The 10,958-nt window shown below is 36.5% G+C and overlaps 1 protein-coding gene across 1 annotated transcript; it reads right to left on the bottom strand.

The window, feature by feature from the left end:
- Positions 1 to 335: 335 nt before the first annotated feature.
- Positions 336 to 1,229, bottom strand: LOC133033124 (protein FAR1-RELATED SEQUENCE 4-like). The gene has a single exon (XM_061107731.1). It carries the CDS (start codon positions 1,227 to 1,229, stop codon positions 336 to 338), a length of 894 nt encoding a protein of 297 aa, XP_060963714.1.
- Positions 1,230 to 10,958: the final 9,729 nt, after the last annotated feature.

The following is a 10,958-nucleotide window of genomic DNA, read 5'->3' as shown; positions in this document are numbered from 1 at the left end:
TGTTGGGGTTGCTACGATATCTTCCAGGTTGTGGCGTCTCTCCTTCCGGATTGGAATTCAAGTCAAATTCTTCCTTGAACATTAGAGTTAGCCGTTCAAGCTCTTCCTTTGCACGGTTGTACGAGTCCTCTGATTTCGCTGCATAGAAAGTGAAGTTATAAGTCAGTGAACTGAGAGATCCAAACCTAGCCATCTCGTAAATGTGCTGTTGTGGTTGTGCTGGCGGGTTAAAATGTAGGTGGAGATTTATCTTTGCGGATTTGCTCCATCGCTTCATGAGAAGAGAATTAGGTATTCTTCTCATGTTTAATCTTTTCATTGTAGCCCATAAATGTCTACAAGGGTACCACTTGACTTTCATAGAGCAAGCAACTACGGTGTAGTGCTCGTCGGCCTTCACGGTAATGAACTCGGTATTGGACGTCCGGATGCTGGAACTTTCCAATGGTGAATATCTGCCACTCTCCTTCTTGCTCTTGAGTTAGGACAAAATAGTTATTCTCTAAATCAAGCTGCTCAGCAACCTTGTGGTACATAGTTCTTGTGTAGAATTCAGCACATTGGTTGTAGTAAGTGGTCAAGCATGTAGGATTAGGTGGGTGAGGTCGAGTGCATCTACTTTTGAAGTCATTTGCAGTCTCGTTGTGTCTGAGCTTTGAGACTGTCATATCTATGGTTGTTACAAATTCACGCAAGCAATAATTCTTCTCTAAAAATTTTTTTAGAGCGGAGTTGATGGATTCGCAACGTTGTGTGGTTCTCATTCCTGCAACGAATGAACCCCTTAAATAACTTTCTGCCCATTGTTGTCTTGACTCAAATGTTGTTTGACGCCATTCATTATTTGTTAGTTGTTGGGTTTGGATGACGTCTAACCATCTTGCTTCAAATTCTTCCTCCTCGTAGTAGTTGTACATGAGATCCTTAAATGTTTTTAAGAAGATCGGATCTTTAACCTTTTTCGAAGCATTTGTATTGAGATGCCAAGCGCAGAGACGGTGCGTAACATCAGGCATGTGTTCAACGATAGCCTGTTTCATGGCCGCATCTTGGTCAGTAACTACAACACTTGGCTTCTTATCTCCATGGCATTCTAGAAATTTTTGAAGTAGCCAAGAATATGATGGAAGCTTCTCGTGGAGGAGGAGAGCAAATCCGAAGATGCATGTGTTGAAATGGTGGTTGACGCCAATGAGAACAGTGAGGGGCTTATTGTACTCATTCGTCATGTAGGTTGTGTCAAATCCTAGTACATCCCCAAAAGCTACATAGTCCACGCGTGAGTTTCCATCTCGCGAATAAGTTAGCCAAGCGATTCTCGTCGTCAACCTGATAGACAACGAAGAAATTAGGATCCTTCTCTGCGAGACAATCAAGAAATCCCAGAGCCCCTTCTGAGTCCGTCTCTATCTTCTCTTCTCGCTTCGCACCAGCAACCCTGTTGTACACATCTCGAAGTTGACATGGCATTTTCTCGTAACCTCCACTTTGCAAAGCAACATGAGACATTATGTTGGCAGTTTTAATTCCTACGGAGTTCATCGACCTAACTTGGGCAAGCAACCCATTGGAGACAACTCTATATGATCTCAAAAATTGTACCTCACTTGATGAAGCCGGCTCGTGATTGTGCATTGTCTTTGAACTCTTTGCATTTCCAAGTGTTAGACGGTTGTGTGAGTAAAATACGCAATGCTGCCTGACATCCGGTTCTAGTGACATCATGAGGTCTTTTTTTTCTTGGTGTGTCCGGTGATGCGATTTTTTTTCGAACCCTCTGAACAGCAAACCCACCTCCGCATTACAATGACCCCATGAGAACGTCGTACATCGTCTTTCCTTGTGCCGAAACCCATCCGTTTCGCATACATTTCGTAGAATGCTTCCCATTTTTCCGCCTTTGTCGAGACTCTTGCCTAGCACGTCACGTATCTCAATCTCATTCACTCGGTTTTATGATGTTTAGCTCTCGCTGTGATGGTTTCCCATTCATAAGTGTGTTCGTCATTCATGTTGGCTTGTTATTGATTTGTAAGAATTGTAGATGAGGAGTAAGGTGTAGAGGGTCTTTGAGGGGATTGAAATTAGATTTTGTGAGTTTAAAAGGCTGAGATAATAGGGTTGTGTGGAGTTGGTGATCACATTTAAAGCTGTTGGGCTGATATTAATGGGCCTCTTCAATATTACAATCTGAACTCAACTCCTCTCGTACGTCATAACAGTATAATAGTACAAATTGTTTTAATTTCATTCCACATGTAATTGTGAAATAAGGTTATTTGACGAAAAATTTGAAGGGTTGATGTTATTGAGTTGAAAGGTTTGGTGGTGGGATTTAAATAGATTGGGGTTATGTTAATGGGCCTTCACCTAAGTTTTTCAATGAGTTGAACCATATTCGTACGTCCGAAATAAAACATTGTACTTTTATTGTTTTTGAAAAAAAATATGTTAAGAAAAGAAGAAAATTTTAATAAATGGTTAGTTGTTCACATTTAAATCCATTGGGCTTATATTAATGGGCCTATACCAACATCTTTTAATGAATTCAACCATTCCTGTACTTTACAAAGATAACGCAGTACTATTATGAAAACCCCATGCGTGTACACGTGTATTAAAGTGATGACTTTTTTTAGTAGAATGGGTAGTTTTACTGATTTATATATGTTGGGGATTTATTTATGTTGGTGATATTAATGGGCCCTTCACCTACATCTTCTTATAAGTTAAACCATCGTCGTACGTTAGAGCAGTCTTAGCGAGGACATTAGGTTTTTTGGAAAAACGGGATTGATGAATAATGTTGACATTTGACCATACTACGTACGCCTACCCGTGTATTTAATTGTGTAATTCAGAGATTTAAGCACCCTCTTTTGACACATCACATTTGCCCAATGGAGTACATCCCAATGGAGTACAGCTAACTAAAAAACGTACTATAGGGTTATTCTCCACGACTTATATAAGACACTTGAGACGTTTTCCAATCCAGCATCAAGTTTATAGAGAAATTAATTTGTAACTTAGTTATTAGCATTACAATATATCAAGTATGAGTTCAGGTCCACACTGGGTTATTTTCAATGGACCAAATGAAGGTATCTATAGTACGTACGAAGATGCTGTAAGCAAAAACACTACTTCTGATGCGTCCATAAAAATAATTCGTTATGAATCTTTCATAGAAGCTTTTTCTGCTTTATGTCTACATGGAGAGACGGGAGAATGCTTCACTGGGCAGAAAGTTAGAGAACTTTGCTGTGTTAATGAGTTTCCCTGCATGTGGGATTCTGATGATGATAATGATGAAGAGGCTATCCTTAATTCTGTTTGCTCCTTTGTTTGATGAGGGTGAATGTTACGGTGCAATTAAATCACCCGAACGGGACAATGTGAAAGATTCGACTGAGAAAGGTGAGGACCGAAATGGAGATGATATAGAAGTTGGGGACAAAGGAGGAGTGGATACTTCTCCCAAAAACAGTAAATGATGCACTGTGTTAGTGTCCAAGTTATGTTATTTTATATTTTAAGCTATAATGTTGTACGATCAGTATTTGTTATGAAATATGTACTTTGGTTTATTTTGGAGTATTAATGTCACTTTCCTCATTAATTAATTGTGGAAGTAAAAGTGAAGTGAATCATTGTGAAATCACAACTGCAAACAGAAAGCAAAAAAACTTAAAATAATATAGTAAAGTTACAAACAAGTAGATATATAATAGAAGTGCTTCAATCTCATTAAATGGCCTAACAAAAAGTTGATTCAACGGCCATATGAGATGAGTTGTAACAAAAGTACAGTATATATATATGAAAAATACCACGACTGAAACCGAACGGATGTTCAATCAAGTTCTATAACTCGAGGGAACTTCCTTTGAGACGGAGGGCTATTGTCTCTGAACGGGGACTTTGGTCGTGAAGGGCTTTCTCTTGGAGTAGTGCTTGGTGATTCTTGTTTCACATGAAGTAGGTAGTGGGGAATGGACACCTCGGTGTAGTCGAGAATGTCATCCATGATACCCTCTAATTTTTCTCTTGAAGTGTTGGCTTCTTGCATGGCGTGGGCTGAATGGTACAGATGTTCCGCGAGTTTGTATGACTCTTGCTTGGCCTCCGTGGCTCGTAAATGAGCCTTCTTTATAATTTTTTCGTGTTCGTGGAGAACAGACTCGAGCCTTGCACAGTTAGGACATCCTGACATGGACGCTGAACGGAGTCTTGGACTCCGTGACGGTGTACCTACGGGTCTTGTGGAAGAAAAAGGATGCGGTGGGGATTTTTGAGGACTTGTTTCAAAAGGGTTGAAGTTTTGGTAAGGGTCCATTTGATGTAGGTAACAATAAAACGGGGTTTGATAAAAATGCTTAGTAAATAGACATAACCTTTACTTATATAGTGGGTTGGTGGGTTGATGTACACGTGATTGGGTTGATGTAATAATATTGGTTTTCTTTTTCCGAATTTAACCATTTCATAGTTAATAAATTTTGACAATGGTAATATTTACCCATTTATTAGTTAACCAATTTTAATAGAAGGAGAAGGTGAATCAAATCCCACAAACAAAATCTAAGCAATATCGGGAAAGTACTAAGTGATGTGACATGTTTATATTAAAAACAAATTTACGTACGTTTTTATGATTTAAATAATAATTTCCAGAATTAAAGTAAAAATAAAATGCTTTTAAGTATTAGTACAGATGGAAGACATAATGAATGATGTGAATTGATTTATTACAGCCGTATAAAAATGTCACATCACCATCTTTAAATAATAAGTACATGGTTTGAAACATAAAAAATAGTGTTTTTATTTTTCAATCTAAAATTCAAAATAATACCCAGATTTTGTTTTTGAAAATATTTAACTAAATCAAGAATTTTTATGTAGACCCACCTTTTGAGTTTATAAAAACATAAAATTGTTTTCAAATCTTAAATAATAAGAGGAGTCACTTTGAATTTTTCTGGTTTTGTATTTATTTTTTTTTAAAATTGTTTAAAATAATGATAATATAAAACATACTTTGAAGTTTTCAAAAATTAAAAAATATTTGTTTGATGTAATTTTCTAAAAACAGAAATTATTTATTTATTCTTTCTTTTTTTCTTAGAAAATAAACTTCAATAAAAAAATTAATAAATATATTCATAAAAAAGAAATGCATTTTAATAGTTTTTTCAATAATAATGAGATAAAGTAATTTGGAAAAAAAAAATTGATGAAATTAAACTCCGACAAATAACTTTTTGGTGTTCTCAAAATTTTATATTTTTTTTATATTTTTTTTTTTAAAAAAAAATCTTCTGAAAATATTGTCAAACACTTATAATTGTATTATTAAAAAAAAAATTTCAGTTGTTAAGAATAAAATTTATTTTTTAATTATAGTGCCAAAACACCATCTAAATAATTTGTCAAAATGAGTGTTTGCCTTCTTTTTTGTTAAATGTTGTATTAATTTAAATTTACTAGCCTAAATTTAAATAAGAACACAAAATGTTTCTAAATAAAATAATATATAAAAAAAAAATCAATATTAATTGAACATAAAGATCAAATGTGAGGTCCCATGCACCATATGCATTCAAATTTAGAATTATAAAATTAATTTTCAGAAAAAGAAAAAAAAATGAAACTGTATTATATGTATTAACATAAAATGTTATAATATATTGATATCAAATCATGGTGCTCTTAATTGTGTTAATCCTAATTATTTTATTAGAAATAAAGTAACTATATGTAGGATGTTTGTCTATTTATAGAGATCAAAATATAAGGTACATAGAATAGAACATTCCCTACAATTATAATAAATAATAAAAACAAGTTTTTTTTTATAATATTTGGCACAATACTCGAAGAATTCACGTGACATGTATGACTTTTTTTTTTTAATATTTTGGTCGGATCCCACAGAAGGAGTAATTATTTAATGAATACTTTGTCACCTAAATATTTAAATGTTATGGTAATAATAAGTACATGGTTTAAATGGTGAAATTTAAAAAGGTGATGTGACATCTACTCATTTCAGTCGTGAATAATTTATTAAAATTTGACATCATAATCGTTGTTGGTACTACTATCATAATTTATTAAATCTGACCTAATTGATTTGTCCAAATTTTAATAAGAAAAATGTCATATTAGTATATTAGAGCCCAACAAATATTAAATCTCCTTAAGTAATTACTGGTAGGTTTCGTGTTTTGAAATAGTATATTAATTAACTCAAATCAGGGAATCCCATGAGATACGCATGTCGAATGTAGTCAGTTTGATTTGATGTTACACTGTGAAATCGCTGACGTACGTTATTTAAAGTGTAGGAAATACTCCATTTAACGTCAGTGAGTACACTGTGGGACGTACACAGATAATTAAATATTGATAAGACAACTATTGATTTTTTTAGTTAGTATCTACAAATTAAAGAGGAAATAGTCCATACTTGGTTAAGAAGATTACAATATTTGGACAATTTTTAAATAATTCCCAACAACTTAAAAACGTGGTCCTAAATAGGAAATGGTTCAAAATGTATTAAAATAAGTAATGTACGAATAAATATGTTCGAAATTATAGTTTACATTTGAAAAAAAATCTTATTATCTCATTAAATTCAAATATTGAGTAAACATAATTGCACCGTACTGTATTTTCGATTTAAGGTACTCTGCATGTATATTGATGTACGTTATTTTCAAACTTGAACTTATTGAGATATGGGAGATCCAAATTTTCCGACGTACATTGAAATACGTTCCAAACATATTTTCATATAATTTATTTCTGTGACTGTTGAAAATTGATTTTAGGGTTGGAAAGACATACGTAGAAATACGTTATTAGAATAAAGAAATCTTTTATATATGCTAATTAATTTGTAGTAACCACATTACAATTTCTCACTTCTTGATTACAATAAAGTATTCAACATTACAATTTTCAAATAATAAAAGTGAACAACCAACTAATGGATTAACATTTGGATTAACCCAACAAAATAGATTAATTTTTGTCTTTTGTTAATAAAAACTCCTACAGTACATATGATGTGACATATATATTTAAAACTCACCCAAGTACGGTTTTATAATAAAATAATAATTTTACCTAAAAATGTAAAAACGCTGACATTTGCCTCCCGCGTATCATTTTGTTCCAGAGTATGGCGCACCGTTGTGTCAAATATGATAGATAACACTCATCCCTCGGTGGCCTTATTGGAGGTTTAGGTTCGGTTGGATGGCATATTTGGGTGCCCGTATTGGAAGTTGTTCGGGCCACCCTACTCCACCCATCCGAAACCTTCGTCAACGTTTCCTGAATATACATATACCACATACATAAAATTTTTAAGAAACAATTCGTAATAATATAATTTTTAAAAAAATAGACGTAAATAGTTGAGTTATTACCGAAATTTCTAATGAGATGATTGATTGAATTGCTGAAATTCCCTTGATGCACCTACAACACACGGTTGTAGTGCATACCAATCCTTTTGTTTACACATCTTCACTTCGGTGCAACAACAATACATAATTTACTTTTTTTTTTTTATATATATATATTATCCCTATACAAACGTCTACAGATAGGGAGTGAGTTTTCTAGGAAAGAAAACAATACTAAATTGAGAGGTGAAGGAGTAAGGAGAGGTAGAGGGGTATATATAGTACTTGTGGATGTGATTGTTGAGTGTAGTCTTGTCAAATATTACAAAATAATAATTAATATAACCCTAGGTACGGCTAAAGGTGGTATAACCCCAAGACAAATTTGATTTTGTCAATCCCTTGAAAAACGTAATTTGAACAAACCCAACCCCCTATTAACTTTTCCTTGGAAGACGTAATTCCAACCAACGAAATTATCGATTTTGTTGTGGTTTGGTTGATTGTGGTTAGAAAAAATTTCTCTTTTATTATTATTATTATTAAAAAACTGAAATAATGAGCTATTCACATATTCTCACTTTAATAATTTTAAAATATATTAATTCAGTGCTTGTACGTTTTCTTTTTTTTTTTTTGCCAATTACTTTTTTATTTATTATTTGTATATGACTCATGACATATATAGTAAAAATATATTTTTTTTAATAATAATAATATACTTGTCAAACATTCTCTTTTTTTTTTTAATTTTTTTTAAAATATTTAGTCTTTTTCTTTTTTTTTATATATTTTGTTAATAAATAAAGAATATTTAAATTTAAATAAAATTTAATGTATGAAAACAAGTTACTACTTTTAAATTTTTTATATTTGAAATTAGAAAATTAAATAAAAAATAAACTTATTTTTATAAAACTATTTTAATAAGTTACATTTAAAACATTATATGAGTTACATTTAAAAGAAAAAAAGTAACTTCAGGGTATCTTAAATAATATAATAACATAATATAGCTTAAAAATATAAAAAAGTAACAAAAAAATACTTTTAATATTATTCTTCATTTTATGTTTCTCACATATTAAAATGAGTACATACTGTTACGAATACAATAGTAGTTTGAGAGAACAAGTGAGTGTAGTAATAAAGTCTGGAGAATAGTGACTCTGGTACGCTTCATGATGAAATGAGTACATACTGTGCCACAACGGGCCCGTAAACACCGCAAGTCACATTGTGAGTCGTACGAATGGTTGAGTGTCACTCACTACAACCCGAGGTCGAACTGGATTCGGTGAGTTTGTTGGGAGAGTAGTGATTCCTGTACCCCAAAGCTAACTTCAGTACATATTGTGTGTCAACGGGTCCGTAAACACCGCAAGTCACATTGTGAGTCGTACCAATGGTTGAGTGTCACTCAGTACAACCCGAGGTCGAACTGGATTCGGTGAGTTCGTTGGGAGAGTAGTGATTCCGGGCCCGTAAACACAACGGGCCCGTAAACACCGCAAGTCACATTGTGAGTCGTACGAATGGTTGAGTGTCACTCAGTACAACCCGAGGTCGAACTGGATTCGGTGAGTTCGTTGGGAGAGTAGTGATTCCGGTAGCCCAAAGCGAACTGGACTACATACTGTGCCACAACGGGCCCGTAAACACGCAAGTCACATTGTGAGTCGTACGAATGGTTGAGTGTCACTCGGTACAACCCGAGGTCGAACCGGATTCGGTGAGTTCGTTGGGAGAGTAGTGATTCCGTAGCCCAAAGCGAACCGGACTACATGCCGTGCCACAACGGGCCCGTAAACACCGCAAGTCACATTGTGAGTCATACGAATGGTTGAGTGTCACTCGGTACAACCCGAGGTCGAACCGGATTCGGTGAGTTCGTTGGGAGAGTAGTGATTCGGTACCCCAAAGCGAATCGGACTACATACCGTGCCACAACGGCCCGTAAACACCGCAAGTCACATTGTGAGTCGTACGAATGGTTGAGTGTCACTATGTACAACCCGAGGTCGAACCGGATTCGGTGAGTTCGTTGGGAGAGTAGTGATTCCGGTACCCCAAAGCGAACTGGACTACATACTGTGCCACAACGGGCCCGTAAACACCGCAAGTCACATTGTGAGTCGTACGAATGGTTGAGTGTCACTCACTACAACCCGAGGTCGAACTGGATTCGGTGAGTTCGTTGGGAGAGTAGTGATTCCGGTACCCCAAAGCGAACTGGACTACATACTGTGCCACAACGGGCCCGTAAACACCGCAAGTCACATTGTGAGCCGTACGAATGGTTGAGTGTCACTCACTACAACCCGAGGTCGAACTGGATTCGGTGAGTTCGTTGGGAGAGTAGTGATTCCGGTACCCCAAAGCGAACTGGACTACATACTGTGCCACAACGGGCCCGTAAACACCGCAAGTCACATTGTGAGTCGTACGAATGGTTGAGTGTCACTCACTACAACCCGAGGTCGAACTGGATTCGGTGAGTTTGTTGGGAGAGTAGTGATTCCTGTACCCCAAAGCTAACTTCAGTACATATTGTGTGTCAACGGGTCCGTAAACACCGCAAGTCACATTGTGAGTCGTACCAATGGTTGAGTGTCACTCGGTACAACCCGAGGTCGAAGCTCGGATTCGGTGAGTTCGTTAGGAGAGTAGTGATTCCGGGCCCGTAAACACAACGGGCCCGTAAACACCGCAAGTCACATTGTGAGTCGTACGAATGGTTGAGTGTCACTCACTACAACCCAAGGTCGAACTGGATTCGGTGAGTTTGTTGGGAGAGTAGTGATTCCTGTACCCCAAAGCTAACTTCAGTACATATTGTGTGTCAACGGGTCCGTAAACACCGCAAGTCACATTGTGAGTCGTACCAATGGTTGAGTGTCACTCAGTACAACCCGAGGTCGAACTGGATTCGGTGAGTTCGTTGGGAGAGTAGTGATTCCGGGCCCGTAAACACAACGAGCCCGTAAACACCGCAAGTCACATTGTGAGTCGTACGAATGGTTGAGTGTCACTCAGTACAACCCGAGGTCGAACTGGATTCGGTGAGTTCGTTGGGAGAGTAGTGATTCCGGTACCCCAAAGCGAATCGGACTACATACCGTGCCACAACGGCCCGTAAACACCGCAAGTCACATTGTGAGTCGTACGAATGGTTGAGTGTCACTCAGTACAACCCGAGGTCGAACTGGATTCGGTGAGTTCGTTGGGAGAGTAGTGATTCCGGTACCCCAAAGCGAACTGGACTACATACTGTGCCACAACGGGCCCGTAAACACCGCAAGTCACATTGTGAGTCGTACGAATGGTTGTGTGTCACTCACTACAACCCGAGGTCGAACTGGATTCGGTGAGTTTGTTGGGAGAGTAGTGATTCCTGTACCCCAAAGCTAACTTCAGTACATATTGTGTGTCAACGGGTCCGTAAACACCGCAAGTCACATTGTGAGTCGTACCAATGGTTGAGTGTCACTCAGTACAACCCCAGGTCGAACTGGATTCGGTGAGTTCGTTGGG

This window comes from Cannabis sativa, unplaced genomic scaffold, assembly GCF_029168945.1.
Source record: "Cannabis sativa cultivar Pink pepper isolate KNU-18-1 unplaced genomic scaffold, ASM2916894v1 Contig3, whole genome shotgun sequence".
NCBI lineage: Eukaryota > Viridiplantae > Streptophyta > Magnoliopsida > Rosales > Cannabaceae > Cannabis > Cannabis sativa.
Note: the sequence above shows the minus strand (reverse complement) of the source record. Positions and strands in the feature narration are given on the sequence as shown.

Bases quoted from the DNA above. Each gene is read 5' to 3' on its own strand.
- LOC133033124 (XM_061107731.1), bottom strand. From the start codon at position 1,229: ATGACGAATGAGTACAATAAGCCCCTCACTGTTCTCATTGGCGTCAAC.